Source organism: Ixodes scapularis, unplaced genomic scaffold (assembly GCF_016920785.2).
Source record: "Ixodes scapularis isolate PalLabHiFi unplaced genomic scaffold, ASM1692078v2 PGA_scaffold6__148_contigs__length_123643588, whole genome shotgun sequence".
Classification (NCBI taxonomy): Eukaryota; Metazoa; Arthropoda; class Arachnida; order Ixodida; family Ixodidae; genus Ixodes; species Ixodes scapularis.
Window position 1 is genome coordinate 123,088,746 of NW_024609881.1, and position 21,210 is coordinate 123,109,955.

At 51.0% G+C, this 21,210-nt stretch overlaps 2 protein-coding genes across 2 annotated transcripts in view; one reads left to right on the forward strand and one right to left on the reverse strand.

Moving 5' to 3' along the window:
- Positions 1 to 331: 331 nt before the first annotated feature.
- Positions 332 to 1,537, reverse strand: LOC8036330 (ragulator complex protein LAMTOR2). Its single transcript, XM_002411771.4, has 3 exons — positions 1,352 to 1,537; positions 1,047 to 1,209; positions 332 to 578 (listed from the first exon to the last, which is right to left on the reverse strand). Exons 1-3 carry the CDS (start codon positions 1,426 to 1,428, stop codon positions 432 to 434), a joined length of 387 nt encoding a protein of 128 aa, XP_002411816.3. The 5' UTR covers positions 1,429 to 1,537; the 3' UTR covers positions 332 to 431.
- Positions 1,538 to 1,721: 184 nt separating this feature from the next.
- LOC8036335 (protein ecdysoneless homolog) overlaps positions 1,722 to 21,210 on the forward strand; it is a 32,261-nt gene continuing 12,772 nt past the window's right edge. The window contains exons 1-7 of the mRNA XM_029982778.3: positions 1,722 to 1,926; positions 1,990 to 2,107; positions 2,212 to 2,299; positions 7,156 to 7,487; positions 8,123 to 8,285; positions 8,977 to 9,117; positions 19,873 to 20,086. Coding sequence (XP_029838638.2) covers positions 1,734 to 1,926; positions 1,990 to 2,107; positions 2,212 to 2,299; positions 7,156 to 7,487; positions 8,123 to 8,285; positions 8,977 to 9,117; positions 19,873 to 20,086 — 1,249 coding nt within the window. The 5' untranslated portion in view covers positions 1,722 to 1,733. The remainder of the gene's footprint in view (positions 1,927 to 1,989; positions 2,108 to 2,211; positions 2,300 to 7,155; positions 7,488 to 8,122; positions 8,286 to 8,976; positions 9,118 to 19,872; positions 20,087 to 21,210) is intronic.

Consider the following 21,210-nt stretch of genomic DNA (forward strand, 5'->3'; position numbering starts at 1 on the left):
TTTAGTGGGAAACCAACATGTAACCTATACAGTAATCCAGTTTCCCCACCAAGATTGGTGGAAAAAGAGACTTCGTACACCAATTCAGTTTCCCCCGCTCAGTTTGGCAGTGAAGTTGATAGTCTGCTGACCTATGCACTGTCAGTTTCCCCGCTATATTGAGCAGGAAGATGGACATTGCATCGCCGAATGTCCCGGAGCTATGCACGAATTCAGTTTTCCCGCTAAGTATGTGTTTATCAGAAACTGTCAACTCAGCTGTTGCCAAAACCCCAGTGTTGTGCTGCCACAGGGGGCGCGAAATTCCGCAGCCGAATGGAGAGGCTCCCTCTAAAAACATCCTAATGCTTCTCTTTATTGAGGAACGGCCTTGCAGAAGTAGGGGATGCGAGGAGGTATATATACACGGGTAGACGGTACTTTGTCTTCACCTAGGAAACGGCAACCTGCAGAAGGGGCCCTTCGAGGTACTCCACCAGCGCCCTCGCTTTGGCACGTAGCAAGCCTTGGCCCACCGAAGTCTTGGCGTGGAGACAGAGCAGGAGGTTGGCAACTTGGGTGATGGCTACCTGACCGTCCTAGAGGACACGGAAGAAGGAAATGCGGGACACGTCATTGCCACGGTTTTTACATTCCTTAGTTCAGGGGGTTACTGTTCCTAGTATGGCTCTGAATATTGGGTGCCCATTAAGTGATGTCACGAAGTTTGTTGAAAGACAAAAATATGGATGCTGAATTTTAAAAAATTGTTTTCAAGTGTACGAGTTACAAATGCACAACGAATATGCCTGTGCTCGTATAATAGGCTCAGGCTTATTTAGGAGCAATAACTAGTGGACTGTGTAGAACTGGAAGCGATTTGGTCTTGGGCCTGGTACCGAAAGTGCAATTTGGTCTCTTCGGCCTCCGACAGAGATGACTTCATAGATCGAGAGAACAAGCGCCGGAAGTCAACTACGAAACAGACCTCTGTCTTCAAAGATAACTCCCTCAGCACAGCGTGTTCTCTTGGGCAAAGGCCTTGGCAGGGCCAACTGGGCACTGACCTCGCATTCGACGACGACCAGTCGCAACTGGCCCTCGCTGATGGCAGCGTGAGCGTTCTTCTCGTTGGCCAGCCAGATGCTGCTGGCGATGGCAGCCGTCATCTTGGCGTCCTTGTCGGCGTAGCCCGAGTACGCCAGCAGGGTGCCCTCTCGGTTCAGTAATCTACGAGGTGGGCATACTTTAATAGCGATCAAAAACATGCCATCCAAGCAAACGAGTCAACGATAGCATGGGGAGGACAGGAAGGGCATGCAGTTTGAGGGGCGGAAGCACAGCTTCGATAGAAAATCTCGACGGCACTTACAGTGTACACAGCACGCCGCTCGTATTTGCCTGGGAGAGCACTTGTGTGAGAGCTTTGGGCTTTAGCATTTTAGACATGATGCTGAGACCAAAAGGTGTACGGACGCAGAAATGAGCGGACGCGCTTCGCCCGCTTACGACCACAACAAATAATCACGTGAAAATCTCACATACTGACTCAGCCGTGGCTTCATACTCCGCGTAGTTTCGTTTTCGAGCATTTTTAACAATGGTACCTAAAGTAAGTTGGAGTAGCATTTGTTTTCGAACTTTGCGTTGTTTTATTAGTTCAATGAATGCGTTTTTTTTTTTTATTGAGTTATGATGTGAAAATTATAAAGAGACATTCTGAACTTACGGCACGTTTGGTTTCGTATTTCAAGATGGCAGCTGCCAGGCGCGTCGCAGACGATACTGTCCGGTACTATTTATTCCCGAAGCTCGCCGAAAACGCAAACGTGAAACTCCTGCTGGAGGACAAGCTTGAATCTTACACAGCCAAGCTCTTTCCGCTCATAGCGAGCTACATCTGGCAAGATGAGCCGTTCAACCTGGGTGTGGTCGAAGCACAAAGAGGTGCGTGCTCGGGGTTCCTACCTCCATCACCTGTCAATCAAAACTTTTTTTTCGTTCTTTTAGACGGCATGCCGCCTCACTTGGAAGGCATCACATACTTTGGCGACAACGTCGAAGACGAGTGGTTTGTAGTCTACCTGCTTCAGCAGCTGACCAAAGAAGACCAAGACCTCGTTGTCAAGTGAGCGCGGGAGTTTTTGACGTCACCGTTTCTGCATGACGTCACGAAGTGGATTGTGACGTATTCAAGCTGGTACTTTTATTTTTGCGTTTTTGTTTTCTCAGAGTGGAAGATTCAGATGGAGAGTTTTTGCTCATTGAGGCCGCCGATCATTTGCCAAAGTGGCTGAACCCAGAAACCAGTGAAAACCGAGTAAGTATTTTTGAAAGTATGCTACCTAATAGATTTATTTATTTATTTATTTATTTCAAAATACTATCAGTCTCTATAGGCAGCCGGCAATGGCCAGGCGGCGCCACGAGAGCACTGCATTCAGCGCCACAACCGGAGGCGTCTCTATTAATAGGGCGGTCAGTTTTCCCGCCGGGCCGTTGCGAGCGGCGGCGACCCCGATTTCAGCAGTCCCCGTGTGTACCTGCGTCCCTGGTTCTTTTATGCGGTTTTTTAATCGGGAACCTTGCTAGGTCCAAGTGCTGAGAGAATATTCTAGAGTCGTCATTTGGACACCAGTTTGAGTTGTCTTCACTACTTGTGGCCGCCCGGCGCCTGATCGGTCTGTGCTTCGCTCGTTTCCCAGGAAGTGACACAATACAACAAATGGGTTTATTGTACATCCCGGTTGCCCGTCTTCGAGAGCCGGCACTCCGGACCCGCCGACCCTAGTTGTCGCCCGTCGTTCAGAGCTCACAGTCGGGGCCCGTGTCCAGGCCTGCGGATCGCCCTTCCCACGCCAGTGCTGCGTAGGCTAGCTGTTCTGTCCTATCACTGCCAGAGTCTCGCTGCGGAACCACTCCGGGATCGTCATGGACTAGGCCAGTATGGTCAGGGTTCGCCGCTTCCGCCGGTCCTGATCCGAACTTCGCTGGTGGAATGCTCCCGGGAATCGCCATGGGATAGACCAGCCAGAACGGCTCTATCGTTCCTGCCCGGCCCCAGCCTCGCGCAGCACGCTCTTCCTCTTTCCTCGCCGGCTGGCCCGCGCTCGCGCCTCGCTCGGCCGTCCTCTCCTCCCGACGCCCACACACACTAGAATAAAATTTGGGTAATTAGAACCAAACTCTGCATGCTACAGAACCGTACGCACATTGCAAAGCCTGGTGTAAAATGGCGACAGGCAACGAAGTGTACGCGTAAAAAGGATATTTACGCTTCGCATGAGATTTTTCTAAAGAAAAACTTTAGCATCCTGCTTTCTGCATGCCGTCACAATTGTTACCAGACTCAGCATTAAATTTGGTTGCTGAAACAAACAAATTTTGTGCTACGAAAATCCACTATTTGAAAATTCGCAGGTTTGGAAGGTTTTGGTTGCGACCACGCGTGCCGAACAGTGCCGGAACGGGCCGACGAGCCTTTCACTTGAAGACCTGATCGCCTGATTCTCGACGCCACAGCGAAGCAACAATCGCCCCGAATGTTCCTATCATATTTCCCTAATGTGGCTGTCAAAGCAACTCGTAATACAACTAGTATAAATTTTATTTTGCCGAGTAGTCCGCAAAATGAGTTCGTCCGACCACTTTCCAAGCCTGCACATATATTTTCGTTCACTTCCCTCCCAACAGTTTCTGTAAAATTCACTTACTTGTTGCGTCGCACTGCAGTAATCCACTTCTGTCGCCGTGTCGCTTCCCAAGATCTCGAAGGGAAGCTGGGGAAGCGGTGAAGTTTGATCCTTGAGTCACCTTCGCGACTGTGGCCATATAAGCCATTATTAATCATATATAAAAATTTCAATCTTTTTTCTTTACGCCTCATCTTAGGTAAGGGAATGTTGGCTTTTGAATACAGTGCCGTAGGTGAATCCAGTCGACGATATTTGGAAAAAATAAAACGTAAAGCAAGTCATTGCACCTTTTCTAGCTTAGCACATCTTTAACAATATGAGGATCCCAAATTTCGCATGCGTAATCCATCAACGGACGAATGAGTGTTTTATAAGCCAAAAGTTTTGTGTTCATTGAACTTAGTTTCAAAGCTTGCAAGGGTCGCCATTGCTGGGTACTGACGGTCATTTCTACTTACTGGTTTCTTTAAACTACAAAATCTGCGGTGTGAAACTAACACGGTAAACCGAACGCTCGCGGCGCATAAAATAGTGGCATGGCCACAAATGATGTCACATGCAAGCTATGTATGCATAGTTGTCACGGGTGTCACTGCCAGGGCTTATGGGATATGTCGTCGCCATTGCCAGGTACTGACGTAGTTTCGGTTTCAGGCTTCCGCCGGCAACGCCGGCCACTGCTGCATCGTTTTCCATGCGCGTTTCTTCCTTTCACCTTATTTGAACTTACGGTCATAGTGGTGCAGTAATGCCAATGTGTGCAATGTTCGGTTGCCACAGCAGAAGCAAGTCCTACGCAAAGGTCAGTAACACGACGCCAGATATAAGGCTGCATTTTTTGCCGAAAGTGATAATGGACAGTTTGTGCGCACAAAACTCCTGTCCGAGAAACACCAAGGCTCCTCACTTGCTCAGATGCACCAGAAAGATTTCAAAAACCTCGCAAGAAACAGTCTGGCAGACATCAGTCGCCGCGATATCCGCGGTACGAATGCTGCGTGCCAAGTTTCTCCTTGAACTCGTTGCCATGCGGCATTCTAAGAACGGATCTCATGGTAAGTTGCGTTCAAACCTCTGTGCAGTCTGTCTTTCGTATCATGTATAAGCAGTGTGACCCCGGCATTACGTTCGTCCTCTGTGCATCTTGCCACAGTGGCTAAGGTAGCTTTACAGTACCAAGTAGCATAACGCTGCAGGCACTGACAAGCTACTAGATTACTGACACTGAGCCGCTGCTGCCCTCTTTGCGTTTACCTTTGTTGTCGAGCTCCCTCTCTCTGGTGTTCGTAGCCCCTTGTGTTGATAGTGTTTTGGCGACGGCGCAAATTTGCAGTATAGCTCAGATGCCGCGACTTTTAATGCCTCAAGTATACAGGCACATTTTTTAATGGGTAAACCTTCGACTCTCATGGACGATACAAAGCCGACTGGGTGCCCACCCAGCGTCTGGCCACTATCAACGCAATGAACAACCTCTGCCCTTTACGAGCCTTGCCGGTTTGCATACTGCATTTCATGAATCTTTTTAGTTAAAATGTTTAGTTTAGTGATCCTGGATTTCGGGTGGAAACTTTGTCTTGTAGTCATGCACACGGACGCTGCGACATGCACGACGATACATACGCCGCAGCAATTTCTTAATTGAGCGGCGGCGCAGTTCGCATCTGCTTCTCAGTACCTGGTAATTGCGGCCGGCGGGTGGGAATAGGGAAAGTGATGTCCTGTAAAAATTACGTATGCATGCCTTGCACGTGACGTCATATGGCACCGCACCAGCCGCCATTGCTTCGTACGAATTCTGTGCCCGTACCTTCTGCAGCATACATTTCGCACCATTGTGTATGCTGCTGAAGGGACGTCAATGCAAGCCATGTATAGGCCCTTCAGATAAAAGAGCGCCATCTGTCGCGTGGATAGGCAACTGACCCCATCTTAAAAAAATCGCTCATGCCAATTTGTGCGCCTTTCATTGCTGCAATACTAATCACTGTAGGATTGCGTTTTGTTGTGTACAGTCAGATGGGGAGTGGTTTGGTTGCCCAAATGAGTGAAGAAGCTGCATTTGTCTTGTACTGCCGTGATGTCCAGACAAAACGTGAGCCACGATTGGGGTTGCGACTGCATATTTGTTGTTGCCAGGCCCGTTTGACGCGAGGATTTGCAAGTGAGCCCGATACACTAGAGTTAGTATTGCTATTCATAAAAAGTGTGCGGCTATTGGTTTTGAATACGGCTTTATTCGTGTGGAGTATTTACTCATAGACGCGGAAGGTAGGTAAAACTACCTACTGCCTCAAATGCTTATCTAACAGATTTAAGCAGCTTATTAATTACAGCGTTAAACTGCTAAGTACAATTTAGAGTGATCAAGCACGTAGCCAGGATTTTGTTTCGGGGGGGGGGGGGGGGGGGGGGTCCCCCATGACAAAATGTTGTATGAGGGGGAGGGGGGAAAAGAGACCCCAGCAAAATGGAAGGTTTCGGAAGGGGGAGGAGCCGGGCCCCCCCCTTCCGAAAGTGTTAGAATCTGTGGCACAACTTAAAGACAGCCCCAGTAAGAATTGTGATACTATAATCAAGTATGGCTCTTACATAACCAGTTGCACAGATGATGTGCTCGCACCATCCAAGCAAATCGAAGGGGACACTGCTTTCGCAAAACTGCTTCCATACTTCGTTTCACTTTAAAGGGGCCCTAAGATCACCAAACTATGGCGATAACTGACCCTGCAAGCTCTAAGCAGTTTAGAAATCCCTAAATCATGACATTATGCGGCTGACTTTCCTATGAAAAAAGCAATCGAAGATTGCAACACACCGAGGTCACCTCAGGGGATGGGAGGGGCATGTTCCAAAACACCACTGTCAGCCATAGCAAGCGAAAGATGCTCGCATCTCCGACCAGTGGACCCGTGGAGTGATATCTCGAATGTGCGCGGCTCGTTACCCGGATAGCCCGGTCACCTGGACTTCGGCGAGTTTTTTTAGTCAGACATTCCGTCGTAGCAGACAAAGTCAATCGTGTGCCACCGCTTTATTGCGCCATGGCTCTCACTAACCTGACGCCGATGATTCTGCTTAGCAAGCACGTCTCGAGAACAGACCAGCACGGAGGAGCACATCATCGAAACATTAAAAGAATCTTCGAGGAACTAATGCACTTTCACTTTTAGTAAATTAATGGTAACACTCAGTATCTCGTTCTTACTCTGAGCAGATAAAGAAAGAATTTCTTAGCTGGTGATAAAAAAAACGGCAGTTGTATTTCACGCACGACCTTCTTCCCACACCACGAAACTCGTTCTAAGGGGACGTAAACAAACTGGGAGCATCCTTCAAGATGGCGTCTGCTGCCCAGTGTGCCCAGCCAGATCTAGCTTTTTTGCACTGTTGTCAGACTTTTTGAATGGGGCCTATATTGTCGGAGCTTCCTAGGAATTGCGGTAAAACTTTGGATCTTGCTTCTTTTCCGTCCGTCTAGGTCTACCTCTACCGTGGCATCCTTCACATCATTCCAAAAGACGGCGATGCAAAGTCTCTCGACCAAGCCAGCGCGCCGACTGTCATGGAGGCGGTGGCGACGCTTTGGTCGCCCGCAGCATCCACCAGGGCCGCGCCGGCGGTGCAGAGGGCACTGTCGAAGCGAGTGGAAGACCTGCCGGAAAAGCACAGGCAGTCGCTTCACCGGGCTCACTGCTTCTTGCCGGCGACCGCCGTGGCGGTGCTTCGACGAGACCCGCAGATCCTCGGACCCGCGGTCGGAGCGTTCGTGGCGAGGGATCCGTTGGACTTGAAGGCACTGCGAGCAATGAGGCGAGTTTTCCTTGGGGGGGTCGTCTGGCGAGTGGCGGGTTTGAATCCGGGCCGAGGGGCCCACAGTCTGACAGAGGCTTATTGCGGAGAAGGCAACCGAGATTTTGGTTGCACTTCAAAAAAGATTTCCCCGTTTGTCCAAACGAATCCTCAGTACTCCGCCGGTGCGTGCCAAATGCCTTTGTTGGTTTGGCACGAAAAAAAAAAAAAAAGTGCATTTAACTGACTTTTTATGCCGCCATTCATCCTCAGACCGGAGAGATGGGCCTGATCTGCAAGGGAGGACGATTTGTGGGCTTTCCATTAACTGAACGAACGGACAGACATCGCTCGCATTTACTCATGCTTTTTGTCGGAACTTCTACGCGTAATCGCCAGGATCGGCACATCCGACAGCGGGACACTCCAGCTCTTGCGTCAAACACGCCGGTCAGAGATTCGTTCTAGGCACTGTGGCATTGTTCTGGCAACATCGTCGGAGGGCAACCCTCCCCTCCCCCGCAGGCACGTTAAGTAGCATAGCCGGTATTTATTTATTGTCTTTCATTGCTTTTTCGTACTATGTTATTGTCTCTTGAGTCAAATCTGGCCGCCGCAGAAACTGATTAAATGGATTGACGAATTGACCCCCGCAGGCACTTCCCCCCGGAGACGCGCGTGATGGCGGAGGTGCTCTTCACCCGCTGCCTGTACGCCCAGCTGCGGCAGCAGAGGTTTGCGCCTGACCGCCGGGTCGGCTGGAACCTGCCGCCCACTCACTCCCCGGACTTTGTGGCGCACGACCTCGGCCTCAAGCTGGTCGGTTCCTTTTCGGCTCACTTTCCTCCTAACGGCGTTTCTGGGGCCGCAAAGCCGAGATGATGCGCACCTTTGTCCATTGCCTAGAGTTAATACAATAATCTAAAGGGAAAGGTCCCGCACATTCCGGCTGCTTCGGAACAGCGGGGCATGGACGCAAATGTCGCGGTCCCCGGGAATGGTCCCCACGGGCCCGTGTTGCCGGCGACGCCTTAATATACGCAAAGAAGTTCGAAGAAGATTGAATACCAACAGAGCCTTCAATGATGCAACATTTCGGAAAGTGTCTTTCCTTCCGGAAACAAACCCCAGTTGCAGAAGCAAGAAATATCGCCTGTAAGACCTGTGCCTAGTTCTTTTCTAGCTTACTTTGAGGGAAAATATCCACATTCCGCGTTGTATAAAACTAAATGCAGTTGACAGGCACTCGAATGACTTTGACTCGTCCCGGCAAGACGAACATGCCTAACCAGTCGTCTGCTTTCTTCCTCCGCTCTTCTGTCGGTTCCTTCCTTGTTCGCCTACGATTTGCTGTGCTCGTCTGCTTCAGTCTTTACCGGTAAATGGCTTTCTGAAGTGAAATCTTTTCAAGGCGAGTCATTTCCTTACTAAAATTTAGCTGGGATCCACGTGTGCAACGTGACGCACCGCATTTCATTCGGCACACGAGTACGAGGGGCACCAATTTCAGGCGTGTGGCTTGGAGATCCTGGCGGCTGGCGCGAATCCGGCCGGTGATGGAGACAATCCGCAAGACGCAGCGGAGGCAATCGTGGACGACGTGCGGTGGAAGCGTTTCCTCAAGAGCCTCACCGCCAAGGGCTACTTCCAGGTGAGGACCGGCGGCTGCATTTCTGTGGCGAGTCCACGCCCAGACGGCGCGCTGCTTATATTTTACTCGAGATGAATGAACGGTCCTCGAAGTTCTAGGAATGCTGCTTGCTGCTTCTTTGGAGTAGACTTTGCCAGTTCAGCTCTTTGTAATTAGACAAATCAAAATTATGTTTGTGTTTATTGATTGATGCCCACCAACAGCAACATGCCTCGCCGGTGCTGCATCGCAAGACAGACAAAAAGGAAACGCACACACCTCAAGCATTCTAACGTTATACATAAGCGAAAAAAACTCCCAGACATGGTAAACAGAATAAAATCACTAAACTAGTTTGGAAAGTGCCAGGAGCAAAAGTATGAAGGCGAGCTGGTTGGGAAGCATCATTACCTGAACCCTGAGGCAGGAGGGCATAAAATAATGGTCAGGACAACACAAAATTGTAAGATTTTCTGCTGTCTTGTCCTTCATCTTACTTCTCTGGATCCCAGGGTCTAGACTATGATATACCGGGTGATTCAAGGAGACGGCAGGCTCTTTAAATCGACCAGAAAATTCAGTTTCCTAACCGATCGTGCTACGACTTTGTGCAGCATTGCCCACAGATGGTGCATTTTTTTTGTAAAATTTGCAAAGAGCGAACTTACCTGAGGAAAAAGTAAAGAAAGAAAAAGGCTTAGCTCCTATGGAAACGCAGCGGCGCCGCCGGCCTTCAAACAACACGGCGCCGTTTCGCACGGGACACAAGAGATGGCGCAACGAACGCCACCAACGAACGAGCATACGGCGCCAAGAGCCAGCGTCTTTAGCAGACAATCTTTTCGACTCAAAAGCGGAGTGCGTTCCGCAGGCGGCGACAGTCGCAGAAACAAAAACAGGCGCGGTAACAACAAGGACCTGCAGTTCCTTGTCTGCTAAAGACGCCGGCTCTCGGCATCGTTTGCTCGTTCGTTGGCGGCAGTTGGCGTCGCGACCGCTTGCGCCATCTCTTGTCTCCCGAGCGAAACGGCACCGTGTTGTTTGCAGACCGGTAACGTCGCTGCGTTTCCATAGGAGCTAAGCCTTTTTCTTTCTTCACTTTTTCCTCAGGTAAGTTCGCTCTTTGCAAATTTTATGAAAAAAAATGCACCATCTGTGGGCAACGCTGCACGAAGTCGTAGCGCGATAGGTTAAGAAAGAGAATTTTCCGGTCGATTTAAAGAGCCTGCCGTCTCCTTGAATCACCCGGTAGTTGTGGCATTACTAAGTTTATTTATTTAATTAACCTCCAAGACCCCCAGAAGAAGGGGTATTACATGTGGGGTGGTGCTATACGCTGCAAGATGTCTGACAAACGGGAATCGAATTTTCGTTGGAGTTCGAGTTTGTGACGTATTGCAGTCATGTTTCGTTAATATGGATGCCTCCGTTCCCCAGAAAAATCGTCCGTAGTGTGTTCATAATAATGGGTTAAAAAACACACATCAACAAACGTAGTAGGGAGTTCCTCCTTCCCCTCTTCTCGAACCGTTGGAGAGAAAGGGAAGGAGGAATTCTGTCCCAGACGTTGCTTTGTCCCCCCGTAGCCTTCGCTCTTTGCCAAGCTAGGCTGAAACAGAATATATAGGAGAGCTTTCTGGGTCCAGGGCTTCTCTTCCCTTCCCGAAACAGTGACAAGGTCTACAGTGAGAGCTGCTTTAGGAATCATTCTTCTTTGTTCCCGGTTGGAAGTCGTGCACAATCTCAAGCGACAGTACAGTCAAACCCATTTATAACGAAGAGCAGGAAACGCTACGATCAGTTCTATATAGTGCCGCGCGCAAGGCTGAGAAAGCAACGCTCGGTCGCGGTCCTCCAGAAAGCTCCCGTTTATTCATGTACCGCCCGTAACTTCTATCATTTATCCTGCTTTTGTTTTCTAGAAAGTGCGTGTTCATTCTCGCCCCGATCACGCGACGCTCGAACCGCTTTCGCCGAATCTTCGAGATAGCGACGCACTCTAGATAAGAGGCCGCCCGCGACCTTGTCGAGTCAGTCTCGCCCCAGCGCTCGATTCTGCTGACACGCCGACTTCGACGCCCGCGACGCTCTGCTTTCTTCTGTTTCCTTCTTTATTTTTTGGCACAAGTTCGCCACATTAAACGTTTATTTATTTCTGTTTATTTCTTGTTTATTGGTCACGAATCACCACCCGTGACATTCTGGTGGAGGTGCGGGGTAACGCATGCCCCTGCCGCGTACCCCTCCGAGGTCCCGCAGTACAAGTCCGGACCCAGCCTCCCGAGGACCCGACGAAGACCAGATCGAGACCCGGTCAAGTCGCCGCATCCGAGGTCTACCCCCGGAACACGAACTTCTGCCGCCCAGGACCAAGCAGCCAACAAAGCCGACGATGGCCAACCAGTCGCCGACGCCCGCCGCTCCTGCCATCGTCTACCTGCCCGCCGCTCCCCGTATGCCGACATCTTTCCACGGCGAGATCCACGAGGATGTCGAAGACTGGATCAAGCACTACGAGCGTGTGGCGCGCCACAACGGATGGACTGCGGAGCAGTGCCTCCAGAACCTCTACTTTTCGCTGGAGGGTACTGCGAGGCATTGGTTCGAGAATCACGAGGCTTCGCTTACGTCGTGGGACATCTGTGTGGCCGAGTTGCAGCGGACGTTCGCCACCCTACACCGACGGGAGAAGGCAGAAGATCTCCTCCGAATTCGAACGCAGGGACCCGACGAAAGCGTCACAAGCTTCGTAGAAGATGTCCTCCGCCTGAGCGCCCGTGCCGACCCACGAGCCACAGACGACAAGAAGCTGCGGGTCCTCATGCGCGGGGTGAGAGACGACATCTTTGGAGGCCTCGTGCGCAACCCGCCGGGCACCGTCGAAGCCTTCGTCACCGAGGCGACAAACATCGAGCGCGCCCTCCAAGCGCGCGCTTCCCACTACCAGCGACATCCAAGTGTCGCTGCAACCGCGCTGCTTGGCGGCGAGAACGCTCCTGGTACGGACATCCGTGAAATTATCCGGGAGGTCGTCCGGGAGGAACTCCGCCAGTTGCTGCCAGCCGCAAGTCGTCCAGCGACACTCTCCCTTGCCGAGGCTGTGCGCGAGGAAGTACAACGGGCGCTCCAACCAGAGGTTCCCGTCACCATGGTGGCACTGGAGGAACCGACGTTGAGCTACGCTGCCATAGCCCGACGACCGCCGCAAGCTCCCCGCCAAGCCACGGCGCCACCCCGAAGAGACGTCCCAACGCCGCAGTATCCCCGACGACAGGAAGATCAGGCGCACGTTCACCCAGACCGACCTGCGCCGAGGAAGACAGACGTCTGGAGGACGGCCGACCGACGCCCGCTGTGTTACCACTGCGGGGAAGCTGACCATGTGTACCGCCGATGCCCATACCGACGACTCGGGCTGCGCGGATTCCACCCAAACGACCCGCGACCCCGGTATGGTGAACGCCCTCGGGAGATCGACGAGTACCTGCGGCGACCCCAGTCCCCCGAGCCTGTGTCCCGCCGAGAGTTCCGGTCACCATCGCCGCGACGTTCAGCTTCGCCGATGCACCGACCCCGACGTGAAAGCCTGTCGCCCCTTGCTCCACGCCGGGGAAACTAGGCGCGGCAACCCCTGGAGGTGGAGTTGCCGAAGACGACAGACGCCAAGATCCTCCACGAACGTCGGAGGGCCCCCACTCGAACCCTACCGGAGACCGAAACGACGCTCCTGAAACGGTGTCCAACAACCTAAACGTCATCATCGACGGCCACGACGCATCGGCACTCGTGGATACCGGAGCAGACTACTCAGTTTTGAGTGGGAGGCTCTCCCGCCGCCTTCGAAAAGTCACGACGCCGTGGGATGGACCTCAAATACGAACCGCCGGTGGGCACCTCATCACACCAATCGGGCGATGCACCGCCCGCGTCGAGATCCACGGTGAGACGTGCCCTGTAAAGTTCGTCGTTCTGCAAGACTGTTCGAGGGACGTTATCCTCGGAATGGACTTCCTCTGCGAGTATGGCGCCGTCATCGACCTCGGAGCAAACCGGTTGACGCTGCGAAAGCCTGTTTCACCACCGGAGGAACCCAAAGCGACGTCATCTGCGGTCCGAGTCCTCGCCAGCCACGTGAACTTACCGCCGCGGTCGAGTGTTTTCGTACCCGTCGGGATCACCGAAGATTTCTGCGGCGAAGTTCTGCTCGAAGGAAGCCTCCAGTTGCTTCTGGGAAGAGGAATAGGCGTCGCAAGAGGAGTTGCTGAACTTCAGGATGGCCGCACTGTGGTCCTCGTCACGAACTTCCGAAACGAAGCGCAACACCTCACAAAAGGTGCAGCCGTGGGCCAGGTCGAGGAACTCCAAAACTCCGCCGCTGTCGCCGCCATTACTGACGAATTCTCGCCACCTCAGCAAGACAGTGCGTCGCCAGCGCAGCTCGACATTGACCCTAAACTCCCGGGCCCGAAACGACGACAGTTGATTAACCTTCTCGCCGAATACCGCGACTGCTTTGCCACGTCGTCGAAGGTGCGCCAAACCACCGTTGCGAAGCACCGCATCGTTACCGAGGACGACGCGCGCCCTGTGCATCGATCGCCATACAGAGTCTCCGTTAAGGAAAGGCAGGCGATCCAGGAGCAAGTTCAAGAAATGCTGAACGACGACATAATTCAACCTTCAAGCAGTCCTTGGGCCTCTCCAGTCGTACTGGTTAAGAAGAAAGACGGGACGCTTAGGTTCTGTGTAGACTACCGGCAGCTGAACACGGTGACGAAGAAAGACGTCTACCCACTCCCCCGCATCGACGACACTCTAGACCGGCTGCGCCACTCTCGATATTTCTCATCGATGGACCTGAAGAGCGGCTACTGGCAGATCGAAGTCGACGAAAGGGACCGAGAAAAGACAGCCTTCGTCACGCCGGATGGACTGTACGAGTTCAAAGTGATGCCCTTCGGACTGTGCACGGCGCCAGCAACTTTCCAACGTGTCATGGACACCGTACTGGCAGGACTGAAGTGGCAGAGCTGTCTCGTCTACCTCGACGACGTCGTCGTGTTTTCCAGCGACTTCGACGAGCACTTGCGACGACTCCGAGCAGTTCTCCAAGCCATACGGACCGCCGGACTCACCCTGAAGCCGACAAAGTGTCGGTTCGCTTATGACGAACTGAAGTTCCTCGGCCACGTGGTTAGTAACGAAGGTGTCCGCCCAGACCCCGAGAAGACTCGTGCCGTCGCAGCATTTCCAGCTCCAAGAGACAAGAAGGCCGTCCGAAGGTTCCTTGGGCTATGTGCCTACTATCGGCGCTTCGTTCGAGATTTCGCAAGAATTTCCGCACCGCTCACACACCTCACGAAGGACGCCGAGAAGTTCGAATGGGCCGATGAACAGCAGCAGGCATTTGACGAGCTGAAGCGACGACTGCAGACTCCTCCTGTTCTTGGACATTTCGACCAGGATGCGGAAACCGAGATTCACACGGACGCAAGTAACGCAGGGCTTGGCGCGGTTTTGGTTCAAGTACAAGAAGGCACCGAGCGAGTCATCGCCTACGCAAGTCGGACATTGACCAAGGCGGAGAGAAATTACTCCACGACTGAAAAAGAATGCCTTGCGGTCGTCTGGGCAATCACGAAGTTTCGTCCGTACTTATACGGGAGCCTGTTCCGGGTAGTCACGGACCACCACTCGCTCTGCTGGCTTGCGAACCTCAAGGACCCGTCAGGACGCCTCGCGCGGTGGAGTCTCCGACTACAAGAGTTCAACATGACCGTCGTCTACAAGTCAGGCCGCAAGCACAGCGACGCCGACTGCCTGTCCAGAGCTCCCGTCGCAGCACCTTCCGGCAGCAGCGACGACGATGACGACGAGTGTTTTCTGGGCGCAGTGAACATCGACGACATGGCCCGGCGTCAACGAGACGATCCTGAGCTGCGCGCACTAATAGAGCACCTGGAAGGGCGCGGGAGTACCATGCCACGTGTTTTTTCACGAGCGCTGCCGACCTTCGCCATTAGACAAGGTGTACTCTACAAAGAGAACTTCGGGAACAACAACTCGCCATGGCTGCTGGTAATCCCGACCGACCTTCGGGAGGAGATCTTTCAAGCCTGCCACGACGACCCGACGTCCGGACACCTTGGTTACAGCCGGACCCTGGCACGTATTCGTGAAAAGTATTACTGGCCCAAGCTCCCCAAAACCGTCCACCTGTACACGCGATCATGTCATGAATGCCAACGACGAAAGAAACCTCCGACGAGGCCGGCCGGACTCTTGCAGTCAATTCCTCCGCCAACAGCACCCTTCCAGCAGATCGGAATAGATCTACTTGGCCCTTTTCCGCCGTCGACGTCGGGAAATCGCTGGATCATCGTCGCCACAGATTATCTCACGCGGTATGCCGAAACGAAAGCCCTTCCTTCCGGAACTGCTGTGGAAGTTGCCAAGTTTTTCATTGAATCCATCGTCCTCCGGCACGGCGCTCCCGAAGTCCTGATCTCAGACCGTGGATCATCATTCATGGCCCAGCTGACGCAAGAAGTCCTTCGTCTCAGCCACACCAGCCATCGCCGCACCACGGCGTACCACCCGCAGACCAACGGGCTAACGGAGAGACTCAACAAGACCATCGCCGACATGATCTCCATGTACGTCGACGTGGAGCACAAGACATGGGACGAGGTGCTGCCGTACGTCACATTTGCCTACAACACGGCCGTACAAGAGACCACCGGAGTGACACCCTTTCAGCTGGTGCATGGGCGCAAGGTAACGACAATGCTGGACGCTATGTTACCCCACGAAGTGGCTGTCGACGCAAGTGACGACGCCCAGGTGGTTGCCCAAAGGGCAGAAGAAGTCCGTCAGCTCGCCAGACTTCGGATTCAGGCTCAACAACGTGTCGACACTGGCCGCTACAACCTTCGTCGTCGGGACGTCCACTTCCAGCCCGGAGACAGGGTGTGGGTGTGGACACCGATTCGCCGCCGCGGTCTCAGCGAGAAGCTCCTGAAACGTTACTTTGGACCCTACAAAGTGCTTCGTCGACTCGGGGATCTGAACTACGAGGTGATGCCCGACGGAACACGAACATCGTCACGCCGCCCACCACGACCTGAGGTCGTCCACGTCGTGCGCCTGAAGCCGTACTACGCTCGATAGGACTGTGGACCTTTTGTGCTCCAAAAGACTCTTTAGTTTATCGTTCTTTTTTATTTTGATTTGTTTTACACTGCATCGGGGCGATGCACTTTTAAAGGGGGGAGTAATGCCGCGCGCAAGGCTGAGAAAGCAACGCTCGGTCGCGGTCCTCCAGAAAGCTCCCGTTTATTCATGTACCGCCCGTAACTTCTATCATTTATCCTGCTTTTGTTTTCTAGAAAGTGCGTGTTCATTCTCGCCCCGATCACGCGACGCTCGAACCGCTTTCGCCGAATCTTCGAGATAGCGACGCACTCTAGATAAGAGGCCGCCCGCGACCTTGTCGAGTCAGTCTCGCCCCAGCGCTCGATTCTGCTGACACGCCGACTTCGACGCCCGCGACGCTCTGCTTTCTTCTGTTTCCTTCTTTATTTTTTGGCACAAGTTCGCCACATTAAACGTTTATTTATTTCTGTTTATTTCTTGTTTATTGGTCACGAATCACCACCCGTGACAATAGCAAGTAGTTCGATATAGCAAAAAAGTATTTACAACGAACTTCCGCGATGAGTTTGTTGTAAGGCGAGAGCTTATCTTTCTTTCTCATCTCTTCGCTTCTGCCTTGTAACAACGCGCTAACAATTTTTTTGTCCCCTTTTGGCGTTTTGTCATTTTTGCCAAATTTGACGGTCTGAATAGACGAAGTTTAAATAATAGAAAACTTAATAATTTTATAGAGGTTAGTAGTCTCTAGTGCTAATATTTGCAACAATTAGTTCAATTATAGAAACTATATATTGCGCATCAAAAATCTACAAACCTGGCTACTTTCAGAGTTTTACTTTATATTTGCGATTTATTATCCGAGTGTTTTTAAGATATAGCCTTTAATTTTTTTTATATAATCACATTAGGATCTATTTTCTGTATGTGATTTGTTACTCTATCAAGAAAAATATTTACAATGCTTCGAGCATGTCACAAGGTAAAAAGGTCCGCACCTTTACCTTAAATATTTTTTAATTTAGGTGAAGCATTTTACATCATGTCATCATGTTTTCCCCTTAAAACATGTTGCATTATTTTGTTTCTGCCAAAAATACTGGGCTTCAAGATGTACCTTCCTGACCGACTTTTTTGACGCAGCTCGCAGCCTCGGTTACTCTTGCGTTTTCGTTTTCGTAATATTCTCTTTTGATAAGTTGTGCCCACGTGTAAATTTCAGGCATGCGACATTATAAATGGATAGATTAAGTGCACCCATAGACTCCCGAGAGTGGTTGGAAGCATCTATAGACATTTTTCATAGGGGCGCCGCCATCTTGAATTGTCACTTCCAGTATGGGTGAGGACAAAATAGTAAAGCGTTTCAACCTGTAACCAGTAAAAAAATAGAGGGGAGCCAAAACGAGAATGTGTGACGGTTAGGCTTATATCCTAAATGTCTTCTATTGGCGTGGCGACGGCAAAGTAATGTTTTCGCCCATACTGGAAGTGACGACAATTCAAGATGGCGGCGCCCTTGTGGAAAAGGTCTATATGCACCCGTCTTGTGGCAGGCCCGCCTTTGCAGAGCCGTATATGTAGAGAGTTTGGCCATTCGTTGGGAGGTATAGGAGACAAATGAAGCGGCGCCATTGGCCGAAAACGGGCTGTGCGTGTTCCAGGGCGTCTTCAGAAATACGAATGTGACCAACCAGAAGCCGGAAATAATACCCTGGCGGTGTTCGCGAGAAACAAACCTGATAACTGCATTGGAGTAACTCTCGATGGCTGAAAATATGGTACACGTGATGTTTCAATCACACTCATCTAAAGTGATGGTGGAAGAGTGCGACTAGCGAAAAGATCGACATAATCCTTACGCCAAACGCCGAGCGCCGGGAATCTGCCGTCAGAGCGGTCACACTCTGTCCGCGCAAAACAGAGTTGAGCGGCGCATTCGTTTCTTACATCTTTCTGCGTGATCATGATGAAACAACACGTGCACCCTATTTTCAACCACAAAGAGTTACTACACTTCACTCTTACGCACTTATTAAAACCATATACGAACAGAGACCTTCTATGCCTTCGATGATCGATCGGCTGATTCGGCTCAGAACTGTTTCTCGCTACCACCGCTAGGGGATTCTTTTCGGCTTCTGGTTGGTCAAGAGAGCATGCCAAGCCCTCTTTCCGAGTCTGCCGCACGCCCTGGCTCTGCCCGCGCCTCCCATTGACCAAACTCTCTACATATACGGCTCTGCGCCTTTGTGCTCGTTCCATAGGTCGATGTATTTTAGACGGAGACAAAATAGGGCAACGTGATTTTAATAGAACAACAACATGGCGACATGCTGTAGAATGCTTCCCCTAAATGTTTTTCAAATCAAAGATGTTTTTGTTTAGTTACAAATTGAAGTTGCAGAATGTTTTACCTTGGGACATATATCTGAAGCGCCGTAAATATTTTTCGTCGTGAACTAAAACGTACAGGTGGTAGACTGTCATGCGAATAATAGTATATTAAAAAAATTCCAATGCTCTATCTCAGAGACACTAAAATAATAAATCGCAAAAATAAAGGAAAGATGTCAAAATAACCAAGTTTGTACATTTTTTAATCGCAATATATAGTTTCCAGAATAGACCGATTTCACCAGCCAGTTTCGTTATGCCATCACTGCTGCCATGCAACGAGGGAACTTTAGTCTTTCTGCACGTGAGACGACCTTGCCGAAGCGCCGCACGTGCCAAGCACGACGCAGCACGAGGCGTCTCGAGAACTGTCGTCTGCCTCCTTGGAGCTTGGAACTAAAGTTATGGCGGCGTCACGCATGTGCCCAACGCTTGGCAAGATCGGTCTATCGTACAAGCTGTTTTCGATATTAGCACCGTAGACTCAATTACTCAATTTCTAAGTGAGAGCTAAAAAAAAAGGAAATAAACTGTTTCTCTCTACCTGCACCACCTAACGGTATAACAGGTTTAATCCATTATAAAACAATAAAAATTGGGGTCGTAATTGGCCAAACGTTTCTTTAGTTCTTTAGGCTTTGGAACGAACTTGGAGAATTTAGGGGGCATTTATGATTATTTGCGTAGCTGCTATCTTTATAAAATTTTTGAGTTTTCTATCATTTGTACTTTCTTCTTTTACGTGCCATCAAGCTTGGCAGAAATGACAAAACGCCAAAAGAAATTTGCCACTTTAATGCAGTCTCAATTTTTTTCTCGACAAATACATTTTTTTTATACTTTTCATGATTTCTTTTTTTTTTATACGTTGTTGAAATTGTTGCACACATTTTTTCTCTACATTGATTGTCACGAGCCCGAATTGAATGCTCACGCGGTGCTCGCGTCCATGTTTGAGCCGTATTTAAGATATTGTCGCCGCAAGGTTTGCAAAGATAAGCGACGAAATCCCAGGGATGGCATTGTTGGCTCCACCAAAGATGCTTTTATCCTCTGAATTATGCCGCGACCGAAAGCTTCTCGGTCAGTGGCGTTGCGCGTGAGTATACTCTGATCCCACTAGGGCCAGTAAGCTCGTGTAAAGGGAGAAACATTTGTGCAATGTCATTGCACAGGCGAGGTTATTTCGACGAAAGGACAAATGTCTGGAAATGAAATGTCCCACAGGGCGAGCTGGAGGGCTCCAAGCTGTACCGGCAGCTCCTGCAGCGGGCCAGGGAACACTTCGTGCGAACGTTTGCGGCCGGGCCTTCGGACGCCGTGGACGGCTGCGCCAGGGGTCGGCTGCCTGCTGCGGCACGCGTAGCCAAGCTCCTGCGGAGCGTCGACGTCAACGTCGAGAAGCTCAGGGAGGAAGCCCGGACGCTGAAGCCACCCGACGGTGAGCCACCCATGTCGAAAGCTCCGGGGTCGTTCTGCAAGGGCGATTCCAGTCAATATCCTTTCGTTTGGGATTGCGACTGTTTTCTGCTAAACCGGCGTCCCCGATTTACGAGGTACAGTCGCCGACCGATTTTTCAAACGCCGACAGTTCGGACTCGTTCGATATTCCGGGCCTAAAGGAGGAACCGTGACCTCGATAGCAATAGTGCATATTCACGAACGATGTTTTGGGCAGCTTGAAGTCGGAAAGTTGGATTTTCTGGGCAAAAACGTCGCGAGCTGTCGGCGGGAAATGCCACCGAGAAGCTGCCGTTTTAGATTCTATCTTGGCTGCAGGTGGATTGGCTCAATTTGGCGGCACTATTTGATTACCTCCAAATCCTGCTGCCGGTATAATTTGTTTTTTCGATATTGCTCATAGTTTTATAACTATGGCGGCTCAAAGTTTGGTTTCGGGCGTCTACGGGAAAACCGAAAATAGCTAGAGGGGTGGCAACACTGATCGTCAGCTGTACGGCCGCGACATCCCGTCAATGTGGTGCTGCGGCACGCGGTCCAACCAATCAACCGCAGCTCCACCGCAGTGTGACGTCGCGGGGGTGCGGCACAAGTGTTCCTCGACTAAAAGCTAACCCGCTTGCCACCCGCTAAAGGGCTGCTGGTCGCATTTTTATAATCGGTTTTAGCGAAGTACGCAGCTTCACTTGGACGTAATATTTCGGCTGCAATCTTATTTTGTGCCACTATAGCGAAACCGGTGATTCATTTTGTTTTTTGTTTTCGACCGGGGTTTCTTTCGCATTATTTATCGTCAAGAAATCAGGATAGACAAATTAATATTTGAAGGCCCCTTTCTACACGTCCGGTAGAAGTGATAGTGTTTTCAAAAGCTGAGAAATTCCTTTTAAAGGTGAGCGACATTCTTTTTTCTTTTATTTCTGCTTAAACTGCATCTGTTTTGGAACTCTCTTCCGTCACGCACAGTCCCTGTCGCATCTAAAGACGCCTTTTTTCGCTCGCTAGACACGTAATCCTTTTTGCACTCTTGCATTCGACCTTCGCCATACAGCAAAGGTCGAATAAAGAGAGGACGTATGGATCTATGGGGCGAGAACGGCAGGG